Below are 24806 nucleotides of genomic sequence, written 5' to 3'. Positions count from 1 at the left end.
CTTCTCTCTTTCCTTCTTCTTTCCATTGGTTGAAGATCCGTTGTTCGGACACTGGGGGCAAGTGGAGGGAAGGAAGTTGCGTCAGCTGCTTCTCCACACTCAGCTGCTTCTCCCCGGAAAGAAGCTGGTTTGAGTTCTGGCCAAGGAAGCAAGAGCCTGTCACTCCCTTTGAAGGCAGGAAGGAGATGCTGAGTTGTGGGGCATGTGCGGGAGGGAGATGGGGGAGAAGTTGGGTGGGCTTGGGACCCGGTGCTGGGAGGAAGCTGAGCAAAGGCTTGATGTTCTTGGCTTTGCTTGGAAAAGTGAACCCAGCCTTCTCTGTGGTTTCCTGGCTCCATCCCTGCTCAGGGTTGGCGAGGGCGAGGGGGGTGTGTCTGGAGCTTTGTCCAAGAACAAGTTTTCAGGAGAGCAGGCTGGCTGGTCTTGGCAGAGGGGAGGGTCAGAACCTCAGGAACTGTAAGCCCTGGACTCGTTATCTCAAAGCTGGCATGGGTCCCATGCTTGGGGGACCCTGATGTGATGTGTCCTAAGCAGTGTTGGGTCAATAGCACACCCTGTCTGCTAACTCTGTTGTGAGTTTTTTCCCCATTTTTTTTTGGGGGGGTGGTGAAATACACATGAAATTGACCACACTAACCAATTTTAAGTGTAGCTTCAGTGGCACTAAGTACATTCAAATGTTGTGCAACCATCACCACTGTCCAGCTCCAGAGCTCTTCATCTTGCAAAACTGAAACTGTGCCCCCAGTAAACACACATTCCCCACTGTCTGCTCCCCACAGCCCCTGGCCACCAGCATTCTGCTTCCTGTCTCCGAATCTGAGTACTCTCTGCAGCTCGTATAAGTGATATCCTGCAGCGTTTAGTCTTGTTGTCAATAGCTTATTTCACTTAACGCCATGTCCTCAGGGTTCATCTGTGCTTAGTGGGTGTCAGAAGTCCCTTTTCTTCTAAGGCTGACTACTATCCCATTGTAGGTATTATGGACCGCATTTTGTTTATTCGTTCATCTGGCAGTGGGTGCTCGGGCTGTTTCCACATTTTGGCGATTGTGCGTAATGCTGCTGGGCGCATGGGCGTGCAAATACCTATTCAGGAGCCCTGCTTTCCATTCTTTGGGGTACACCCCCAGAAGGAGAATTGTTGGATCATATGGTTATTGTAGATTTTGAACACCTTGGTTATGGCTTTGGAGAAGCCTTGAAAGCGTCATTTATCTGTTTCCTGTGAAGCTAATTCTTCGTGTTTGTATCACTCTTGGTAGTTTGCGAAGCCCTGTGAGGTGCTTCGATCCCAAGGCACCAGTAGCTGGTGGAGCAGAGAACTGGACATCCGGTCCCACCTGCCAGCCCAGGCTACCACTTGGCTTTGAAGTTGCCTGGGCTGGGGTGGGCGGGGCGCTCCACCCTCAGGACATCAGCAAAGTGGTGAGCCCAGAGGAAAGCCCAGCGACGGGCTGGGAGAGACAGGGTGAGGTTCCTGCGCCAGGCCTGCTGGGCCCTCGTGCTTAATCCCAGAGCTGTCCTGTGAGGTGGGAGTATTTTCCTGTTATGATACGTTAGTCATCCTTAGTTGTTGCTGTAGTGTTCCGTGATTCATTGTTTGCGTATAACACCCAGTGCTCCATGCAATACGTGCCCTCCTTAATACCCATCACCGGGCTAGCCCATCCCCCCACCCCCCTCCCCTCTGAAGCCCTCATTTTTCTGATTGTGCATCCCTATATTGCTTTCACAAATGCCTGCTTTGTGCCTGGCATTGTCTCAGGTGCTGGGGACACAGTAGGGAGCGTGACACACGGTGATCCTTCTTTTCAGGAACTTAAATTCCAAACGGATAGCTCAGCACTATGGAGCCCTGAACACATGCCAGGCATTGCTGGGAGTGCGGTGCTGCTTTTTCTCGGGGCGTGCTCACCACAGTCCCTTCCTCCACAGGGCAGAGGGAGAGCCCAAACACTTGCCTGAAGTCTCAGGGCTCGAAAGGGGTAGGGTGGGGGTTTTAACTCAACCAGTGCCTTTCCAGAGCGCAGGCTCGAAACCACTGCTTCTGACCCACTAGAAGTGGGGGGAAACCAATCAAACACGCCAATGTCGGCTCCTGGAGGGGCTTTGAGGACCATAGCCCCCCCCCCCCTCGTGGTGGGGCACTGTCTTAGGCTGAGGGGTTTGGGAAGGCTGTTGGAGGAGGTGACATTGAACTGAGACCTGAATGATAGATGGAGCTAGTCATGTGACCAGGAGAAGCTTAGGGACCCATCATCCCAGCACAGGTAAAACCACACGCAGGGGTCCCTCTGGCTTGGATTCCAAGCCTCCCGAGGGTGAGCTGAGATCTTCTGTAAGCAAATAGGCTCGATCTTAATCAGTGAATCACAATATTGGAGTTGAATTGAGTGCTGAATGATAACTCCGTCAAGGTTGTGGGAAAAAATATTTCTTTCTATAAAACCATATTAATTTGGATTTGGCTCCTAGACCTAGTTGACTCATGATGTTAATGAAGGTTTCCCCCCGATTTCCAGCAGTCTCCAAAATCGTGGGTGTGGGTTGCTGGAGGATGTTCCTTCAGAAGCGGCGGTGTCCTGAAGCGTTCCCGAGCACAGGGCCGGAGGCAGAGGAGGACAGAGCCGTGGTCGATGGTGGCCCCAGTGCAGGGACTCGCCAGCACACCCTGACCTCAGAATTCACACAGGGCTCTGGCAGAGTGTCTCCTGCCTGCTGCGGGCTTCATCGTCCTCTGTCGAGCCAGGCCAGGGCCCAGGCCTTCCTGGGCGCTCTTGCTGATTTTTCTGGGACTTGTCCCATCATCCCTCCGTGGCAGATTAGGAAACTGAGGCTTTCCTCTGGCCAGCAGCTTTTGAAGGGGCCCCAGCGAACCTGGTCTGACCCCCACCATTTCTCTCTTCCGCAATGCGTGACAGCAGTGATGAACTTGGAAGGGCCAATCAGGACTAGATGGCAGCGTATCTTTGCAACTCTGATGGAGAAACAGTCTGGCCAGGCAAATAATCGGAACAGTACTTTGGTGGGCGACCATTTAACCCCCTGTGGGTGAGCGGATGCAGGACTCAAGAGCGGGTGTGCCTTCGTGGCAAACTGCTTTCATCTATTCATTTAGTTGGTTCCTTGCTGCTCATTGAAACGGGGCCCCCAGCTGGGCAGTTCCTTGGGGGTCAAGTTTAAGGAGCGCGAGCAGCTTTGCTGTGTGTATCCCAAAGCGGCCGATGTTATTTCTTGAAAACTATTTGGTGCTTCAGCATTTCCACCAACTCAAGCAGACTCTTTGTTCTTTTCCCGAAGTAGTCACGAATTTTTCTCCCCCCTGAATCAAAACACACACCGTAGCCCAGAGCTCAGCGGTAGAAAGCTGCTGGAGGGTCTGCTGCCCGAGCTGCTGGGCAGCCTGCCTTAGGAGACAGGTCAGCTGCCAGAGCAGATAGCATCGTGGCCTTACCTCTTCCTGGCTGACATCACCTTGGTCTGGGCGGTTTGTTTTGGCCTGGGTGATGTTTTGGGGCAAATCGATTGGTACCCAGGCATGGGAGGTTCTGTGATGTGCTCTCGGGACCCTTCTTTGCATGCCTTTCCTGGAGACCCTCTGGGGCCCTCAGAGCACAGGGCTGGGTGGGCTGCTTGGCTGAGGTGTCTTGGCTTCAGGATGGGTGCAGTTTGATCTGACTCTGCAGAGAAGGTTCTGGCATCAGGAACTAGGCAGTTGTGTTTGCAAATTCGATGAGTAGGGTAGGTGGGAATATTTTGGGTTCCAGCTTATTTTCTTTGGCTAGAATCCTAGAATCCAAGAATATCAGAGCTGGCAGATGCTTTATAATCTAGCTCTTCCCTTTCTGCTCCAGGTGGGGAGGCTTCCTGGAAGGCCACTAAGGGGAGGGGAGGGGGGAAGGGAGTGAATGCAAATTTGCATGCCCACTTATCGTCTCAGGCCTTCCGTGCCAGGGTAGGAATGTTACCCTCTTTTGCAGATGAGAAATCAGTCTGGAGATGTTAAGAAACTCACCTAAGGGTGCTTTCAAGATAATAGCCCTCAATTTTGGCCCATGTGACCCTGAGATAGTAATAATCATGGGGGTCATGATAGCTGACGTCCTGAGCACTATCTGTACCCCAGAAACTGCTGGCCTCTTCCACGTTATGTCCTTAAATCCTTACAGGAGCCCTTTAGGAGAGGGGTGAGTGCCACCCTTGTTTTGTAGTTGAGACAAGGCCCAGAGAAGGTTTCAGGGATTTGCCCTGTGTTGCTCAGTGATGAAATAGATGGCCAAGCCTGACCCAGTCCCCCGGTCTGCAGCCAAAGTCAGAGGCCCTATAACCAGTGGTTGTGGGGCTGGCAGAGTTGTGACCACTGCCCCTGACTCCGCCCCTGAGGTGGGACATTGCTGTGGCCCCAAATGGCCTCTCCTGCTGGATTTGCTATTTCTAATTCCTTCCACCTGGATCTTCAGTTACTCAGATGGTTTGATTTGATTTGGTTTCCATGGGAATCTGTGTCTGTGTGCTCACCAGGGCTCCCTGGGCACGGAGCTGATGTCACCCACTGGGCCTCCGGGTGCGGGTGGCAGGGGCTGGGGCACAGGAGGTGGTGGGCAGCGTCTCCTGGGTCTGGCTCCCACTCTGGAGCCCAGTCTGAGCCTGGTGGAGGCTGAGGGTATGGGGAGAGGTGATTTTTTCCCCTTTTCTTGGAAGCAGATCAGCTTCTAGGGAAAATGGAAACAGTGACCTTTTACTAATTTCTTTCTTTTCCCACAGTTGCTTCTTGTTTTCATGCTCCCTGACTGAAGGTGGGCAGAACTCAGAGGCTTGGAAATCCTCAACCCACCATTTCCCATCCCTGCCTTCCCCCAGCCCCACCTCCCAGCAAGGCCACGGGGGCTTAGAGCCAAGCCCGAGCGACAGATGGCAGAAGCACTCATCTGGGTCGCGGAGAAGTGAGGCTTGCCTCCTCTGCTCTCCTCTGTGGGTTTCCTGGGAGTGCCCTCCTGGGGGGGTGGTGGGAGAGGGGTGCCTCACCCACCCACTGTCCCCGTGGTCGGGCTCTGCTCTCCCTGGGTCTGTCCAGCCCAGGCTGTCAGGCTGACCGAGTGTAGACACTCATCTCCTGGTGTCAAAGGGCGGGTGCAGTGGACAGAAGCGGGTTCTGATCAGCCCTGTCTTTGCCAACTGTGTGTCCTTGGCCGGTGGCCTGACCTCCCAGGGGCTTAGTCTTCTGATCTGTAATCTGGGGGAGTGTCACCACCCCCAGGGGGTGTTGTGAACGTGACAAACACAGCATGGGACGCAGCACGCAAGCCTCCCTCTTCTGGTCCCTGGGTGGATGGATGGCCGGTGCTCCTCCTTCTCTTTTCTCCGATCCGACAAAGACTTCCCTCCTAATTCTTTCTTCCTTGGAGAATTGCGGTCTTTGGTGTGGGCTCCAACTTCACTCTGTATTCCCAGGCTGACGCCCGTCTGCCCACAACAGCTGGTTTCCTGACTCTCTAGCTTTTCTTTTCCCTGATGTGATGACAGCGTTAAAGAAACCGAAGGAATGGGAGGAGCCCCAGGTTCAGCTTTTCGCGGGGGCCCACTCGGCCGGCCGTCAGGACAAGGGGGGCCCAAGGGCTTGTTCTGAATTTTGCCTCTGTTATCTGCAGGTGTGTATGCTGGGGTGCCCAGATGCCGGCTTTTTCCATCTGTGAAATGGCTGCTACAGTGCTTGCTCAGTAAACAGACGACTGTCCTTACATGCAAATAATCTATGTTTCTTGCACACACGCACCCCTTCCCAGCATCCTTCCCTCTTTACGTGCTTCTTACTTAATAGAAAGGAGGTCCGTGGGCTAGCCAGGTCTACCCCTTTCCCGCTGTGGGCACCGGAGATGAACCAGGAGGATGGGGGGGGGGGTTACTTACAAAAAGATGGTGGTGGGGCAATCCCTTGCCATTTCTTCCTGAGCCTCTGTTGTCATGACTTGACTTTTTTGCCTGCACGAGGCTTGACTTCATGCTGTGTCTTGACTAACCCAGATCGGTTTTCTTTGCCTGTTGTTCCATCGAGTGCCTTCCGCCCTTGGCTGTGCCTTGACCACGGCTTGTTAGACTGCGGGGAGGGGCAGCCCGGTGCACCAGCTGACTTACATCTGGCTAAGTGTGCCATCCCTTAGAGTCCAGATCATTCCGTGTCTCCCCAGGGCCTGCTGGGAAGGAGGGGGTTATGGAGGGAGGTGGCGGCAACTGGTCTCAGAGCTCCCCTGGATCTCTCAACCAGTTGACTTAAGCCATTGGGACCCCCTTGTGGCTTCACACTGATTATCTGTGGGATAGGCGTCCATAACAAGCAGGATGGAGCCAAGTGCTGCCATTTGCAAAACCCTTCCCAGTGCATCCCACGGTTTTTGTCTTGGGAGCAGCCCTATGAGCAGATGGACTTCTTACTGCCTTCAGTTGACAGCTGAAGGGATTCCCAGTCTAGTCTGGTAACTTGGCCAAGGGCACATGGTGCACGTATCATTAGAATTAATATCCCTCAACAGACGCTGCTCTAAATAAGGAAATGTTTGCTATTCTACTGAATTGGAAGACCTATGAGTGTCACCCAGTCTCAGACTCCTTCAGCTTCCTGCTCTGTCTTCTTGAGCATAGAGTTTTTTCCTCATGTTCATAAGATGGCTGCCACACCTCCAAGCATCTCATTCATATTCCAGGGAGGAAGCAGGCGGAAGGGTGAGAAGGGAAAAAAAAAATTAAAAGGCCAAGTTTGACCCTTAAAAAAAAAAAAACCCTCTCCTCAAAACTCCAGCAAGTTCTGATGACATCTCATGAGCCAGAAAAATGAGTCTCTGGACCTCCCTTGACTACAAGGGAGATGGGGGAAGGGAGAATTTTATCAGGCACATGGCTGAGAATTCGGTCATAAAGGAGGGAATAACAAATATTTGAGAGGCCAGCCCACATAGTCAGCCATAGTTTGTAAAGCTCCGAAGCCAGGATTGGCCGCCAAAATGAAATCTTTAAGGAAGATTTAGTGATAAGTGCTGTTTTCACCACCTGCCATCTTGCAAGCCCTGTAGACAGTAGGAATAGGATAGGTACCATTTCGCCACTTACCAGATTACAGGTGGTGTGGACTCTGTGAATCTCAGTGCCCTTTTGGGGCCAGACTTTGTCTGTGGCAGAGCCAGCCTCTCCCTCTGGGAATTGGCCGGCAGGTGGGAGGTGGTGATCAGACAGCTATTTGCCCCATGGTGGATGCTACAGCTGAAAGAACCGGTACGCGGTGAAGGGGCCAGCCCGGCGCAGTGATGTTTGTGCTGAAGCCCTTCCAAGTTGGACACCTGTCAGCTGTACTGCAGTGGGAAGGCAGGTGCACGTCCTGGGAAGGATGGGAGGAGCCAGTATTACTCCTCTGTTCCACATCCAGAGTACCCTAGCACCTGTCTGTGGATGGCGCGTCCCCGGAGATGCTGGGGAGATAGCACGCCATCCACAGTCACATCAGTGGGGTGGCTGACTTAGGGTCACGGTGCACGTTCTGTGTTAAAGGTTTGGTTTCTTCATGTACCATCTGGCACAGAGAGTAAAACAGGTGTCAGAGAGCACACCAGGCTTTGGACTTGGACTGCCTTGGGTTCCGTTCCAGCTGTGTGACCTCGGGTAGATGACTTGCCCTCTCTTGGCCTGTCTCCTCTTCTGTAAGAGAGGTGGAGTTGTGTGCATTCAGAGAACGTTTGTAAATAAATGCTCAGGGCGGGGCCTGAGTCCAATAGGAAGACTGACTTGATGATTATTGCCACTATATTGCCATCTCCTCTGTAGCCTGAGAGAGTGGCTTTCGAGGCTTTTCCAGAGGAGGTGAGAGGAAAAGCTGGGTATTTCTCTGTGGTATGCCTCTGGCTGGATCGGACCCCTATGTGCAGGGACTTCTGAGATCTGCCTCTGAACTGGGGAAGGAGGATGGAGAGCTGGCTGGTGGAGGAACCGTGTGTGTGTGTTTCCAGCCACCATCATAGCCAGAGAGACGACCCTTGGCGAGCCCCAGAGCAGGGGACGTCCTCTCTCAGACAAGGGAACATGAAGTGCACTGGGCACTGGGTTTCTTGGTGCCCTCTCTTTGGGAGGATGTGGGGAATGTGAGGTAGGTTCCCTCCCTACAGGATACTGCATAGTGATTCATCCCCATGGAGACAGAAGGACAGAATGTTCCTTTGGGTCTAAAGAGGACAAAGGCATGTGTTTGTGTTTTAATTCCTCCGTCCAGTCTCAGGTGCAGTCTTGGTTTCAGCCAGGGAGGAGAGAGCACCAGGGCTGGCTTAGAATTGTGTGTGTGTGGGGGTGTGCGTGTGCATGCCCGCAAATGTGTGTGGATATGTGTGCACACGTGTGCTATGCATGTGTGTATGCGTGCACAGTGTGCATGAGTGTGCGTACATGCGTATGCATGCGTGCATATGTACATTACGTGTGTGTGTATGCATGCACGCTTCTGTGACTTACAGAATGGGACTCGCACAAGAAAGATCACATTCGCCTTTTCTCCTGCTCCTACCCGTGCAGGCTGCTGGGCACAGACATCAGAGAGGCCTGCTGGGGGCCAGCACCCACATGAGGGCCCAGAGGACTCGGGGTCTGAAACTGGTTCTGTTACTACAAGCTGTGCGACCTCAATGTCTCCATCTGTGAAATGGGATAGACAGGCTTGCCTGTGGCCCCGGACGTTGGGCGCCCTGCCTGACTCTTGGTGGGCGCTTAGCAAATCTTGTCTCTCACCTAAGGTCCCCCAGACCTGGGAGACAGTGCGGTGCCTGAGCCCCTTCATTGTGTCGCTTCCCCTTTCTGAGCCCGGATGTCTTATCCATCCAAACAAGGCGAACCATGGCGAATGTGTCTTCTGGCTGCGTGGAAGCCCGGGCTAGTGGTGAGGTGGCGGGCCACGGCCACCACACTTGCGTGGTTCCTCTCGAGGGGGAAGCGTTAGCACTCAGTGGGGCTCCTCCAGTCCTCGGAGGTTTTGCAGCAGTCCTGGGAGAGTTCTTGCCAATCCTAGAGTTCTGTGAGAGGGAGCTTTCCAAGAAGCTCTTAGCCAATTAAGGGGCAGAGGGGAGCCTGAACCCAGAATAGTTAGTGGACTTTCTAGAGAAAGATCATTTATTCTCAGGTCTTTATGCAACAGTTCCAGAGCACCTCCTGTGTGCGCGGACTAGGTGCCAGGCCTGGGGACAGAACGGCAAGCCCCGCCCTTCTCGGACACATAGGTCTGGTTCCAGGGCTGTATGATTTGAAGGCCTCCACAGAGATGAGTCAGCATCAGTCACGCATCCCCACCCCTGCGGGCTGCCAGGGACATCCTTGGTGCCGGCCAGGGCTGGGCGTCCCATATCTGCCACCAACGTGGTACCCAGGCTCCGCGTTGAAACCCGTTGCTACTGTGTACCAAGGACTCCCTTTCCTCCCGGTGCTGTGTTTCAGACCATAAGGGGACCTCCTCTCCTGAGGATCCTGGGGGGAGGTGGCTCACTTCTGTCGTCCGGATAGGGACCCAGGGCTCAGAGGGTTTGGGGAAGGGTAGAGCTGGGATTTGAACCCTGATTACCCCAGGCTGGCAGGGATGCTGCCTGGCCTGGCCTATTTTTAGAGGGCGCCATATGGGTCAGCTGGGGAGACAATGGAGAATGTGACCCTCTCAATGGGCCGTTGTTCCCGGTTGGCTTCAGGGCCAGGGCTGGACCCAGCAGATGACCGTGGCCCCCACTGGGGGCCAGGCTGTTGCTCCATCGTCTGGATTTTTCCAGTGTTTGTATAGGCAAGAGCCAAGTGTCGGGCACCAAGGGGAGGAGAGACGGTGTTCAGGGGACTCCCTTTGTTGGGGTGATGAGGCAGGTGGCTCAGCAGGACCCTTGTGATGGGGAGTGGGCCTGGGACCGACAGGGAGCAGGGGTCCCCTCCATGCCGTGGCCTGTTGGGGCCCATCCGCGTCACCTGGTAAGCACTCACACACCCTATGAGGTTCCAGGGTTCTCCCCATTTCACAGGTATGGTGGAGCCTGGGAAGGCCCCCACTGGTACCCAGCATCCCACTTGCTTGTTTCAGGGTTCTTCTGAGCGAGGGCTGGAAGCGCCCGCATTGCTTGCTTGGGATGGGGAGGGAAGCGGCTTCTTGCTATACACGCAGAGACTGGAATTGGGGTCTACTTCTTTATTTGTGAGCCAAGTTTCTCACAGGCCTGGGATTGGGGGGCTGCAGGCTCAGTCCCTCCTGCTGTGTCCCACGGGCCTCCTGGCATCCCCAGAGCTGCCAGGTCCTAGGCCTGTTCCCGTGGTATGGACTGGGGGAAGGGGCAGCTTGCCCAGCTCCACAAGGCTCCCATCTGGGGGGGTCCGGCCCGTTTCTTCTTCTTGCCCATGTGGGCTGGACACTGACGTTCTCTCTCCCACCACTTGTCAGTGACCGATGTTTCACTTTCAGGTTGGTTTTGGGAGCAGGTTAGGGGGCATCTGGAGTGTTCCCTCCTTGGGAAATAAATGTCAAGGGCCAACCGAAGGTGGCATCCTGCGGCGTGGACGTGGTTTGACTCTTCAAGCTGCTCAGAGTATGAGGGCGTAAGAAGCCTGTGGGGAACCCTGAGGCTGACTTGGGGTGGGTCCTGAGTGTGACTCTGGGCAGCTGCCTTGGTTTCCCGGCGCCTGAGTGTCACCGTCGGCCAGCTCAGGGATGGACTGACGTGGACGTGGGAGCAGGTGGTCTAGGAAGCTCAGGCTTTGATGACCTCAGTTTCCCAGATGGAGAAGACAAGGGCCTGTGCAGAGAGGGGTTGGGGCTGGTGCCTTCCCCAAGTTTTGGGTGGTTGATGGCACAGTCTGAGCCAGGACTTTTTCCTCTGCCTCCCAGCTGAGTTCCCCTTCCCTCCCTGGTGCTTGGAGTGGTTTCTCTGGCCTAGAGAGATCTGCGGCCCAGAGGCCAGGGCTCTGCCGACCAAATGACAAACCTACTTGGAGCTTCCTCAAAACACAGTTGGAAACTGGGTGCCTGCAGGCAAGAGTCCCAGCCACGCCAGTGCTGTGAAGCCCACATCACAGACCCCCTCTGTCTCCTGTCTTTCCTCAGGAGCAGGACATCGACACGGTGCATGGCTCCATTCACGTCACGCTGTGCGGGACCCCCAAGGGAAACCGGCCTGTCATCCTCACGTACCACGACATTGGCATGAACCGTAAGTCCCCGGGGGCCTCAGGTCCCGCTGGGGGTGGAGGAAGAGGGCAGCTGGGAAGGGCTGGTGTTGGGGAGTCCAGCTGTTTGTCTTTTACTGGCACTTCCTGGAGCGGTTGCGGGAAGAGAACTTGCCACAGACTGGAAGAGCCTGGAATGCACTACGCAGGGCACAGAGCTGTCTTTGTGCCTGGGTGTGCTGGGAACTCGGGGCCCCCCACTGTCGCCGTGTGACAGTGACTTATTTTGATCAGTGTGTACAGTTGGTTTTCTTATTTTCACCAAGTTGTACAACCATCCGCATAATCCATTTCAGAACATTTTTATCACTCTGAAAAATCTGTACCCCCAATCTCCCTTACCCCACCCCCCCAGCCACTGGTCTACTTTCTGTCTCTAAGGACATTTGTTGTAAACGGGATGCTACCATATGTGGTCTTCTGTGACTGGCTTCTTTCATAATCGTTCGGTTCATCCCCGTAGTCGCCCGTGTTACGTACTGCCTTCCCTGGGGCTGAATGATATTTAACCGCGTGCATAGACCACATTTGGTTTTTCCATTCTTCAGTTGAGGAACACTTGGACGGCTCTTGCATTTTGGCTGCTCTGAGTGACGCTGCCGTGAATGTTGACGTCATATTCTTGAGGTCCCCAGGAAGTGTGACCACACGTGGGTTCCCCATTTTTCACAGATGGTAAAGGAATAAGATCGACTGAATGCTTCAGTTGCACAGGGTAGAAGTGAATCTTTCTGTGGTGATTGGGAAGGCACTGGCGGCGCTCAGGTCCAGTCACTCTGCGATCCCGAGTATCCCAAGCCGGACGGTTGTTTTGTGATTGTTCGACAGCCTGCCTGGCTTGCTTGTTTTTCCTACAGCTTTATTAGTACCTTGAGGCACTGATGGCAGTCACTGAAAACCATTTTCTCCTTCATCTTCCCTTCTCTTTTATCCCTCTTTCTCCTCTGTGTGCCCCCGCCCCCCGTATCCATTAGGTACCAGCTCCCGTGCTAGGTATTGGGTATTTGTTACCTTGTTTTATCAGATGCTGGCGAGGAATGGAGTTGGTCTGGTGCTGTTATGCCCCTGTGGTAGAGGCTCACTGTTCTAGTAAGCCAACTGCAGAAACAAAAGCCCCCAAGACCTCTGTGGCTATACACAATATACCTTTATCTCTCCCTCCTGTAATACCTCTGTACATTCTGTGGGACACCTTTCGCATGGTGATTCCAGGACCTAGGCATCCCCTGGGGCCTCAGAGCCTTCTGCATCTGGCAGAGGACAGCAGAGAGAGAAACGTAGAAGAGTGGGCGGCAGGTGCACAGGAAACTGTGAGCTTCACGTGCTATTGGCCAGAACCTGGTCACATGGCTGCCTCTCATTGCAAGGGAGTCTGGGAAATGTAGTCCTGCTGTGTGCCCAGGAAGAAAAGGCGGGGTGGGTTGGTGACCAGCTGGCCGTCTTTGCCTCATGCACTCAGCAATTGGGAGACTCATTGAAGGCCACATAAGAAGGGAGAGGGTTCATGCTTTATCTCCTGTGCCCCTCCTTGGTTGAGAATCATGTGCCCTGGCCATTACTTCTAGTGTGGGGGTTTAGGAGACCCAGACAGAAAGAAGGCATGCGTGGGCCATCGCAGCCGTGGCTGATGGGGGAAGACGCGGGAGCCAGGAAGGGAGTCTCCTCCCAGCACCGGCTGCAGGTTTGAGCTTCACCGCCAGCATATACGGCGGAGCTTAAGGACCGTTTCCACCTTCATGCCCGCTTGCCTTTTATCACCAGAGGGAAGCGGGAGGAGGCGAGAAGGTCGGCATTCTTCTCGTATGTTCAGTCCTCCGCTGCCAGGGAGTGAAACCAACAAAATGCATCACGTGCCCCCGAGGACCCAGATGTATTCTCTCCTTACTCCTTCCTCTTCTCTCTCCCCTGCCTGTTCTCCAGACAAAACCTGCTACAACCCCCTCTTCAACTCCGAAGACATGCAGGAGATCACGCAACACTTTGCCGTGTGCCACGTGGATGCTCCTGGCCAGCAGGACGGCGCAGCCTCCTTCCCCGTGGGGTAAGACCCGGAGCCTCGTGCCTCGGGAGGCTTGAGCAGGTGGGGCGGGGGCTGGTTTTTTCTTTTATTGCAGTAAGATATATATAAGCCAAGATTTACCACTGTAACCGTCATTGAGTGTAGAGTTGAGCAGCGTTAAGTGGGTTCACACTGTTGTGCAAGCGTCCTCACCGTCCATCTCCAGGACTTTTTCACCATCATCCTAAACTGAAATGCTGTCCCTGCTAAACACGAGCTCCTCGCTCCCTGCTACCACCATCCCCACCCAGGGAGCTAGCTTTTTAATAGGTGTGCATGACCTGCACAGGACTGAGTGGGAGAGGACTTTCTCAAGAAAAAATAGAGAGTTCTAGAAAGGTGGGAAGAAAAAGAGGGAACAATAGGAAGTAATACTGATGAAGTACTTCCTGTGGTCCAGGCTTAGTGTTTTGTTTTGTTTTTTTTTTAAAGATTTATTTATTTGAGAGAGAGAGAGTGCTCAAGTGCAGGGGGAGGGGGTGAGGGAGAGACAGTCCCAAGTAGACTCCCAGCCCAGCACAGAGCCGGACATGGGCCTTGATCCCATGACCCTGAAATTATGACCTGAGCCGAAATCAAGAGTCAGATGCTTAACCTACTGAGCCACCCGGGTGCCACCCCCCGCAACTTAGTTTTAATTCACACGGGTCATTTGCACTTAGTCCTACAGCTAGTATCTGTGCCCACTGTTATAGCTCCATTTCCTGGATGAAGAAACTGAGGAGTGGAAGGGCTAAGTACCTTGCTCAAGGTCACACAGCTAGTTTAACTGGCAGGGTGGGAGAGGCTGCTGACTCTAAGGATCATGTTCTCTTTAGCACATCAGGGTCCCTTGTCCCAGCTGTTCAGCTGCCTGCTCCTCCCCAGCGTGCAGCCGGCGCGGCCTTCCAGTGTCCGCTGCGAGGCTGAGACAGGCTTCCTGAGCGCGTTGGACCATGAGTGTCCCGTGGAAGGAGGCAGACCTCTTTGGGGCACCTCCCCCCGAGGCTGTCATGAAACCAGGGTGTGCAGCAGGCTCGTGGCTCAAGTCTCCCAGAAGGGGACTTCTTGACATTCACAAATAGATTTCGTTTTTTTTTATTATTCATGTTCAGAATTATCCTTCATAATTAACCTTTATCAGAGACAGGAGAGGACACCCAGCCACAGGGGCCAGGACCAAAAATTAAAAGCTTCCTAGGACAGTGGGACGCCGGTATCTGTTCACTAGCAAAGTAAGCCGGAGGTCTGTCAGTAAACCCGTCTTTGGAGCAGCTGTTTGAAAGACTTGAGGTAACGCAGTGGCTCTTAGCTCCCCATAGGAAGATTGGAAAAAACATCCTGAGGTTTCCACCCCGTGGAATTTTCATTAAGTTGACCTGGAGGCAAAGGTGCGGGTATTTGCTCTGAGTTAGCAGGTGATTTCAGTGTGTGGCTGGTGGCAGCCACAGCCTGAACGGGCCCTGCCTTGTTTCTGCCTCCTGTCGTTGGGGGTCTCCTGGGCTCTCTAGGGTGTACTCCCTCTGTCCCGAGACTGAGGCAGCAAAGCAGGGATGGGGACCCCGGCCCTGGAGTCAGCTTCCTACATAGAGGGGGGCTTCTGGTAGAATCCTATGGCCTCCTGGCTCTGCATCCAAGCCCAGGAACAGTGAGGAAAGTTGCCACGGGGGGTAAGTGGTTTCCCCAGAATCACTGTTTGGGGGCTGCTGACTGTAAACTGAGCCACGGCCATTTCAGAAGGCAACTGGCTCCATTTATGTGTAGACTTACCAGCTAGGGTCTTCCTGGCTCTTTCCAGAGCTTTGGCCCATGCTGGGTCCCCCACCTAGAATATGTTTCCTATACTCTGTACTCACCTAACCCCCATGCCTCCTTCAGTGTCACCTCTTCCAAGAAGCCCTCTGTAACCACCTGATCAGACAGAACCGGGCTCCTTATTTCAGTCTCCCTCCTGAACACCCACACCTCCCTCACCGTCACCTTTGTCGTAACACTCCCTTGTTTCACCTGGCCCCTATGCTAGACCCCGGGGGTGGGGGGTGGGGGGCTGCTGTACTCACATGGTCTCCCCGAGGCTTCACCAGGAGCCCGGTGTGCGTGAGCACAAATAACTCATTTGTGGAAGGAGCTTCTTCATGTGTATCCTGAGTGCTCGTCCCCGAGGCCAGCCTTGTGGGATGCCTCCTAGTCAGGGTCCTGCCTGCTCCCCCCAACACTGTGGCCCATCCGCCGGTCTTGTGAGGCATTTTGCGGGCTCCCGCAGGGACCTGTCAAGAACCATGGGATGTCTGGAGGAGCTTGCCCCTAACGTGCCGTGCCGTGTGTCCCTGCTTCTGATAAAAAGGGCCAGGCTCTCTGATGGCACCCGAGGCCTTGGTGAAGGGGATGATTCTTGGCGTTCTTCCAGGGAAGTCAGGAAAGAAAACGTGCAGGAACTCTGGCTGGGGTTGTTGGCTCCTGGCGGGACAGAGCTCCCTGGCCTTTCTGCAGATCCCAGGGAGGTGGGCGCACACTGTGTGAGGAGGCACAGGGGGCAGCATGTGCGAGGGCCAGGAAGAGAGCAGGCCTAGAAATGCTCCATGAGACATGGGGGGCAGGGTTGTTCCTGGCCAAGAGGAAGGAACCGGCCTGGGACGTGGCTCCTTATTGTACCAGCGGTTGGCATCCAGTACGCCCCTTGGAAAGGTGTGCACGGTGGCAACAAGGAGCCCTGTGCGGGCCCCGCTAAGGACTTGGTGATGGGAGATGGTGGTTCCCTGTGCTCTGGGAAGGGGAAGACTCCGCCCTAATGTGTAGGCTCAGGGCAGCCTGCAGACTCCAGAGTCACCCAGAAGCCATGGTCCCAGAAGATGTGTGCATTGAGGCATCCCAGTGCCTTAAAATCCCCCTGGGTTATCTGTCTCCCAAAGCCCACTGTGTCCAGCTCATCAGAGGGGCCTGCTTCTCTGTACTCTCTCCAGGCTCCTTCCAGAGCCTCTCCCGGGGATAGGGGTGAGAGGGGCGGGGCTTCCCTGTGGCCAGGAATGTTCTGTGGGAGAGCTGCCGGCAGGCCTCCTCCCAGGAGGTGAGTGAGAAATCCCAGAGCCCACATGAGATGCCGCTGTAAGTGCGGGCCTGGCCATGAAGCCAAGTGGCTTATCCCAGCTTCACTGGTGTTTATAATCTGTATACTGGGAGACATCATGGGAACCTCATAGAGTTGTTGTAAGGATTAGATGAGCTTCTGAGGCTCCTCCGACACTTGGTGTGGGACCTGGGGCGTAGGAAGCAATCCATCAAGGGTCAGTTTACAAACAGGGGGAGGACTGGGGTGGGGCGTGGCCTTGCTCAGTGGAGCCCGCTGGTGCGAGCGGCCCAGTGTCAGGAAGGAGGGCTGTGGGGGACTTGGCAAGGGGGCTGGGCACACGGGCCAGGTTGTGCATGGGCCCTGCCCTTCAAGCGTGTTCCTGTTTGAATGATTCATTTCCTCCGGGGTCTGGCCCTCACTAATGGCCTCTGCCTGGCTTCTCCCAAGGTACATGTACCCCTCCATGGACCAGCTGGCCGAAATGCTTCCTGGAGTCCTCCACCAGTTTGGGTAAGAGTGAGGGGTCTGCTGCCCCACCAGCCTGCAGAGAAAGGTGGCTTCTAGCCTCGGCTTTGGCCTTGATCTGGCCTGACCGCTGAAATGTACGGTGAACGGTCAGGGAAGAAATTAGCTGTCATACCTCGAGAACTGTTGTCACTCTCTGGTCTGCTCTCGCCAGCTGGGCTTTTCTCCTCCATGAGTGAACATATACCTGAAAACAGCCACCCCGCCCATCCTTTCCCTGCCCCCTCTTCTTTCATTACTCTTCCTTATCCATGAAACATTCTGGAAGAGGGTGGCCTGAGCCCTCCATGCCCTATTTCTCCAGCACTCATTTCCTTCTTTCTTGAGCCTCTTGTGTGAAGATCATACCTCAGAGTTCTTGCCCAATTTATTTTCATTCCCAGTTTTAGATAAGTGTAAAATAAAGCTTAAGAGCGGGAAGAAGGGGTGCCTTAACGGGCCTTCCCATAAATGTCAGACAGTCTCTGTGAGCTCGGGCTGCAGTCAGGAGAGAAGGAAGGAAAAAGGATGAGTCTGTCCAAGGTCACAGTTTCCTGTCAAGCTGTGAAGTGTGATGCATTTCAGGTCCTCGAGGCGGCGTGTTCCCACTCTGTCTAGCTTGCCAGCCACGCTCAGCGACGAGCGGGCCAGATGCTGGGGGAGGCGGCGTTCCTTAGGGACCAGGAGTGGGGGAGGTTTTAAGAGGGTCATTAGGGCTCCCGTTGCTCATTCCTTCTGTGACATGAGTTTTTATTTCTGCTTCCAGGCTGAAAAGCGTTATCGGCATGGGAACCGGAGCAGGCGCCTATATCCTCACTCGCTTCGCTGTGAGTTCTTGGGCGTTTCTTTAAAAATTACGTTTTCAATAAAGTTAAGTTGAGATTAAGGAAGACAACTGGAAAAGCATCAAAAATCCCGAAACAAAGAGAGAAATGACCCATTATTTCATTTCCAAAGGAAGAACCACCGTTCACGTGCTGGTGTGTGGTCCAGAGTTCTGTGTGTGTGTGTGTGTGTGTGTGTGCGTGCGTGTGCGCATGTGCGTGTCTGTGCGTGTGTGTGCGTGTGCGCGCGCATGTGTGTGTGCGTGCGTGTGTGTGTGTGCGCACGCGCTCTCACATACGGCCTTTCCTTTCCTTCCCTTCGGGCGACACACTCTTTTGTCATTGGTTTTGCTCCCTCCTCAGCTGACTGTGGGCGGGTTCTCATGTCATTCCACCGCCTGCTTCTTTGAGATAACCCCACGGCTTTTGGCTCCTGACTGATTCTGAGCTAGAATCAGAGACACACATGGGAACGTGACCGTGGGCCCAAGCCAGGTGCTGCTGGAGCCTTTGCGTCCGTACCAAGCTGTTTAAAAATGCAGCAATGCTCATTTCATGCATACAGTTGTATGTGTGCTTTTTTTTCAATTTTATCAATGTTTTATACTTATCTACCTACTTATGTCACCATACAGTACATCATTAGTTTTTGCTGTAGTGTTCCATGATTCATTCTTTGCGTATAACACCCAGTGCTCCATGCAATACGTGCCCTCCTTAATACCCATCACCAGTCTATCTCATTCCCCCGTCCCCTCCCCTCTGAAGCCCTCGGTTTGTTTCCCAGAGTCCACAGTCTCTCACGGTTCATTCCCCCTTCTGTTTACCCCCCCTTCATTCTTCCCTTCCTTCTCCTACCGATCTCCCTGCTATTCCTTATGTTCCATAAATGAGTGAAACCATATGATAATTGTCTGTCTCTGCTTGACTTATTTCACTTAGCATAATCTCCTCCAGTTCTCTTTTATACTTTTTGGATACAGGTCTTCCACTTCCTTGGTTAAGTTTGTTCCTAGGTATGTATTCTGACTGCCCGTCATTTGCTGGACGTTGTCAGAACTTAGAAATGCTGGGATGAATAAAAAAAACTGCCTGACTGTCCAGTCTCTGAGCAGAGAAGGGAAGGTCCAAATTAGCTCTGAGACGGACACAGATGTATCTTCGCGGAGTAGTTGTTAAAGGGCATTGACGTGCCCTGCGTGACCTTGAAGTTGGTGGTCTGATATACCCGTTGGGCAGCTGGGGAAGAGGAGGTGCGGGGAGGGGAAGTGACTTGCCCAAGGCGGGTCCGCCAGGCATGCGGCTTTGGCTTCTCCTGCTTCCTCTCCCCACTCAGCGGCTCAGTCCTGCTGACCTGGAGCCCCCGTTTTGCCTGGGGGTGGGGTGAAGTCTCTAGAGGGCAGCGGCCTGCTCTGGTGGCGCACACAATCCTTTTCTGGTACTTTTCTCAATCTTCTGTTTGACCTTTGAGGGTCACAGTATCTGAGATTGCGGGATTGCTGCTCACCTTCTGTCTTGAATTACAGCTGGACAACCCTGAGATGGTGGAGGGACTCGTCCTCATCAATGTGAATCCTTGTGCAGAAGGCTGGATGGATTGGGCCGCGTCCAAGGTAAGGCTGGGGGTCAGGGTCAGGGGCCAGGGTCGGGACCGGGGTCAGGGTCAGGGTTAGAGGCAGGATCAGGGGCAGGGCCAGCGTCGGGACCGGGGTCAGGGTCAGGCGGGTGGAACAGGTGTGCTCACCCAAACCCCTCCTACCTTCCTACTCCCCACCCCTTCAGAGAAAGCAGTTTTCCTTTGCTTGGAATAGTAAACATGACCTCAGCCATTTGCCATTCAGAAGATTTCAGTAGGACACTGTGGTCTAAACCAGGCATCCCATGGGGACGTGGGTCCTCGAGCCAGCTTTGATAAGCATAGCTTGGGTTAAGAAGTGTTTGCTGAGGACCTAACATGTACTGGGCTTTGCTTGAGACACTGGAAATAAAAAGAGGAACATGACAAGGCCTCTAATTCAGGAGCCCACGTATTATTGATGCAAAAGAAGGGCGTGTCTAGGACCAACACTGCCACTTAGTTTGATGACAACAGTAGTTAGCTCAGCTGACCTGAGTATTTACTAGGAGCTGTTCATACTCTGTGACACCACTTTTAATCCTCACAGTGACTCCAGAGGGTAGGGATTATTAAAACCAGGTTCCAGAAGAGGAAACTGAGGCTCAGAGTGGTGAAGGAAGCTGTCCAAGGTCCCACAAAGCTAGGGAGTGGGAGAACTGGGGCTGAATGTGGATCCCGTGGCTCTGTGGTCCTTGGGCCCCACTTCCGGCCTCCCTCCCTGGTCTCATCCAGCAGCTGTGGAATGGCCCCTGACCCAAGCACTGCAGGTCTGGGAATACAGAGGGGGCAGGACACACGCCTGCCTGGAGGAGAGGGACCCATGCTGTCTCGGGAAGCTCTGCTCTGGCTGGTGTCCTAGTGTTCCTTGTTTATCTTTTAAAAATGATTATTGTGTTTTTTCATAAAGGCGCAAGTATTTTCCAAGGAAAGGGGATAGCTGTTCCAATTGAAACAGGACAGAACCTTTCAAGCTGGGGTGATCCTGGCTTTTCATTTTAAAAGTATGTTTTTGCCAAGTGTTGGGTGGCTGTTGCAGACTGAGGTTTGAAGGGGTTGTGCCCCTCCCTGCTACCTCCCACCCCTGTCTTGGGCACTCTGATCCTGCATTTCTTTCTGGAACCTTCTGCCAAAATGCAGGAGCCCATCCCTCCCATCTGCGTGATATTCAGGAGCAGAGCACACTCCCTGTTTTTTATTTTATTTTCCAGGAAAGGAAGTGATACTCCCATCAGCCAGTTTGGCTCCTGGGTAACTGTTCTGAGCCAGACGTGGAGGGCTGGGGACATTGACCATTGGCTAAAGTGGAGCCTGAGGAATGTCCGTGTGGCTTTAGTATCTGCACCATATCCTTCCTTTCCAACCCCAAGAGAAAAAGACTTATGTCAAGAGTAGTCTATTATGTGTCCGGCACTAGCGTCAGATCCTGTGACACGTGTGGTTGCCTCATGTTGTCCTCACCTTGGCCTTGTGACTTTGAAGCTCCTGGCACGGCTGCTTATAGACAAGAGGCTTGAGCTTCAGAGGTTCTGCAGCCTGCCCACGACCATACAACAGGGGTGTGGCAGGACCCCCAATCTAGAGAACCCCCAGGTCTAGAGCTTCTCTATCCTGCTGGTCCTTGCCTGACACTGATGTTGGGCAGCACACATTCGTGGAGCTCCTGCTGTATGCCCAACATTTATGGAGTGCCTGTTGTATGCTGAGCATTTATGGAGCGCCTGCTGTATGCCGACCATTGTGCTGGGGAGAGGGAGAAAGGAGAAAGTAGGCAGGGTCTTCAGTAACCTCAATATCTTCCAAGAGAGAATACTGGCTGGAAGGGGGACATTCAGAGGATGATACAGGAAGGCTAGTTCAAGGTAAGCAGATCCTGGGGTATAGACTGGCAGATCTCAGTGTGTTTAGAAGAGATGGATGGGGGTCCTCCTTGTGAGAACCTAGCGTGTTATGGCACAGGGGAAGCTAGAAGCAGATTGGGTCTCTAGCACGTGTTTGCTGTGCACCTCCCACGCGTGGGTCTGTGAGAATAAGCGATTGATGGAGACTCAGGCCCTGCCTTCAGGGGAGGGCCCAGGTCCCTTAGGCAACAGGTAACCAAGTTCCCATGAAGGGGCTGTCTTCAGACCTAGGTACTGGGAGCCCAGCATTGCCAGTCTGCCCTTCCAGGCAGGGAGGCTTTGCTGACCCAGCCCCGCGAGCACCTGTTCTGATCACATCTGTTTTTGCCCTCCCCAGATCTCCGGGTGGACCCAAGCCCTTCCAGACATGGTGGTGTCCCACCTCTTTGGGAAGGTGAGTAGCATGGCCTGGCGTTCTGTCATTCACACCGAGTGGCTGCGTGCTGCTTGTGCGCCGGGCCCAGAGATGAGCCAGCACAAGCCAGCAGGGCCTCCTGCTGATGCCCACCTCGTCCCTAGTGCGACGTGACTGATTTCCAATCAGGTCCCTGCTCACTGTCTTTTTAACATAAAGCTTTTGAAACGAGCCTCATTGAAGTACGCCAAACTGCCCGTATTGGAAGTACGAAATTTAACAAATGTTGACACGTGCGTACAGCCGTAAAACCACACTGAAATTTGAGATAGTGACCATATCCATCACCCCCCAAAGCCCTCTGTGCCCCTTGCTAATCCTTCCCTCCCTGCTCTTCAGACAGCCTCTGATCTGCTTACTGTCACTAGAGATGAGTGTATTTCCTAGATTTTTATATAAATGGCATCATACAGTCTGTACCCTCGTCTCACTCGGCGCAGTTATTTTGAGATCCATCCCTGTCGTTGGGTTTATCAGCAGTTCGCTCCTTTCCAGTGCTGCCCAGTGTTGTGTGTTCTGTTTTTCCATTCACCTGTTGATGGGCATTTGGGTTCTTTCCAGTGTGGGGCTATTACCGGTAGGACCTACAACAAACACACCCATGGCGTTTGCTGTGTGCCCTGCTCGGTCCTAAGGATTTTACAAATACTAACCCGTGGACTCTGCTGAGAATGGTAGGAGCCATGTGAAAAGTACTCATTTTAGTCCCAGTGTATGGATGAGACCAGAGAGGTTGATTGACTCGTGTCGGGTTGCACAGCCAGGGCGAGGCAGGGCTGGAATTGGAAGCTGTGTGTCTGTTTCCGGAGCGTGTTCCCACATCCAGAGCAGGACCCTGGCCATCTGTGCTTCTGCTATTTCTCAGTCACCCAGCCAGGCCCCTGTCGTCCTCTGGCTGGCCAGCATGGCCCCTGACTCTGGACCACAGCCCACGGGGGGGATGTGCAGGGGACTGAGCAAGTCCAGACGCTGCCCGGCTCGAGACGATTTGCTCTGTGTACTGTGTAGCCTGCTCGAGAACGTGGCCATCTGAGAGGTGACCAGATGCTCCCCTTTGGGCTTGGCCAGGTGCGCCTGCTGCATTTGGTCCTCACCCTGTTTTCTCGGGGCTGCTGTAACGAGCACCCCATACTGGGCGGCTACGAACGACAGAAACGGGACTCTGTCTCGGTTCTGGAGGCCAGAACTCTGCAACAGAGTGTCGGTGGGGCCACACAATCTCCAGTGGCCCTGGACGGGGGGAGGGCGGATCCTTGTTTGCTTTTCCAGCTTCTGGTAGCTTCGGAATCCCCTGGCTTGTGGCTGAGCCTTCCAGACTCTGGCTCTGTCTTCAATGGCCTCTCCGTGTCTGTTTCAAGTCTCCCACTGGGGGTACCTCAGTTGAGCGTCTGGCTCTTGATTTCGGCTCAGGTCATGATCGCAGGGTTGTGAGATGGAGCCCGTGTCAGGCTCCACGCTCAGCATGGAGTCTGCTTGTCCCTCCCACTCTGCTCCTCCCCCCAACTCATTCATTCTCTCTCTCTCTCAAATAAATAAAATCTTAAAAAAAAAATTTCCTTCTGCCTTTCTCTTATAAGGACACTTGCCATTAGTTTTAGGGCCTGCTGGGATAATCTAGAATGATCTCATCTCAGGATCCTTCACTTAATGACATCTGCAAAGACTTGTTTTACGAATAAGTTAGCATTCATGGTGCCCGGGGTTTTGAGGTGGACACGGCCTTTGGGGCCAGCCTGCAGCCCACAGTGACCTTCTTCCCCTTGTCTGTGCTCCATTCAGTTTGTGATACGTTTTCTCCACCCCTGAGTTTATAATCTGAACCTGAGAGGAATACGGAACGAATTAAAGCCAGTTTCTGTATTTCCCTGCAGGAAGGGGTGCAAGTGTAGGCTGAGAGTCTGGCCTGCTTGTACCCCACATTACTTGAGGGATCTGTTGGAGCCCCCAGATGGCTATAGTTTGTGTGTTTGTTGGTTTTTTGTTTGTTTTTTTGATCTGAAACCCCAGCACAATTAATTCCTCAGTTGGTGTTTTCCCTGATCTTCTAACAGCATGTTGGCCTCTTTGTTGCTTCAGTGATCGTGGGCTGTTTAGACAGTGGCTCGGGCTGGACGTGAGGCCCCCTTTGCTCCCTCCCTGTCCTGCTCTGGTCGCCACTGATCACATCAGGCCATTTTGTGGGACATACACGTCTGCTTTGTACAAATGAGAAACAGAGCAAGCTCGTAACTTGTTTGTTTGTCCCAAATCACATTCAGAAGGGAGCCGGGGAGAGGGAAGGCTGAGGCTTCTGCACGCCTCTGGCTGGCCCCGCTGGGAATTGAGATGGGTTTCCAGAAACTTCCCGGGAGTTGCGTGAGTTGGTTTTGTGTTTCCAGCATGAAAAACTTCTCAATTCCCCCTTAAAAACAGCAGTTGCCAACAGTTGCCTCAATTTTTACGATGTGCAAAGGGCTTTTGTGTGCATAGCCTCAGTTAAATCCCACAGCCTGATGATGTAGGTAATAGTCACCCCCCTTTATTTTTGAGGGGACTAAGGCTCTGAGAGGTTAAGACACTTGCCCCCAAGAAAGGGCAAGCTCCAGATTCAGGAGGACTGACTTCAAATAGAAACTCCCGCAGAAGTCAGGAACCCAGAAGGGCATGCTTTGCCCTTTGGGGGTTTGCACTCCTTCCTGTTATCAGCTGATGGGGACAATCAGACTGCATTTCCCGTGGTTTGCTCAGGCCCCCTGGCAGTCAAGTGCCTCAGGCCTTATTATGTCTGTACCTCTATACCCTGACATGGGGGTACTTGGGAGTGGCCCAGGGCCGCGGTGCCAGCGAAGGGTATCTCGCCCCTGTCTGCATGCAGGAGGAAATGCAGAATAACGTGGAGGTGGTCCACACGTACCGCCAGCACATCGTGAATGACCTGAACCCCGGCAACCTGCACCTGTTCATCAACGCCTACAACAGGTACGGGGCCATCGATCGAGTTCCTTTGGTTGGTCTGGAACGTGGGGCGAGGCAGAGGGGGCTTAGGGAAGGAGTAGAAGATGCAGCCCCTGAATTTGAGCAGATAGATTGTGGGACAGGGAGTCAGGTCATGGAGTTCTAGTGCTTTGCCAAGAGCTGAGCTGCCCTCTGGACCAGGGGCGCTTGAGCACGAGGGACACACAGTCACTCCCTCACAGGGTTTGGAGTAAATGCCTGTGTCCCCCCCCCCCCCCCCCCCCCCCCC

The 24806-nt window shown here is 53.7% G+C and overlaps 1 protein-coding gene across 2 annotated transcripts in view; it reads left to right on the top strand.

Moving 5' to 3' along the window:
* Positions 1 to 24806, top strand: part of NDRG1 (N-myc downstream regulated 1) — a 55448-nt gene that overhangs the window by 16282 nt on the left and 14360 nt on the right. For both annotated transcript variants that reach the window (XM_040625792.1, XM_040625791.1), the window contains exons 4-10: positions 11098 to 11203; positions 13140 to 13260; positions 16772 to 16834; positions 17595 to 17655; positions 19179 to 19265; positions 21506 to 21562; positions 24438 to 24541. In XM_040625792.1, coding sequence (XP_040481726.1) covers positions 11098 to 11203; positions 13140 to 13260; positions 16772 to 16834; positions 17595 to 17655; positions 19179 to 19265; positions 21506 to 21562; positions 24438 to 24541 — 599 coding nt within the window. The remainder of the gene's footprint in view (positions 1 to 11097; positions 11204 to 13139; positions 13261 to 16771; positions 16835 to 17594; positions 17656 to 19178; positions 19266 to 21505; positions 21563 to 24437; positions 24542 to 24806) is intronic.

This window comes from Ursus maritimus, unplaced genomic scaffold, assembly GCF_017311325.1.
Source record: "Ursus maritimus isolate PB19 unplaced genomic scaffold, ASM1731132v1 scaffold_9, whole genome shotgun sequence".
In the NCBI taxonomy this organism is placed as follows: domain Eukaryota; kingdom Metazoa; phylum Chordata; class Mammalia; order Carnivora; family Ursidae; genus Ursus; species Ursus maritimus.
Note: the sequence above shows the minus strand (reverse complement) of the source record. Positions and strands in the feature narration are given on the sequence as shown.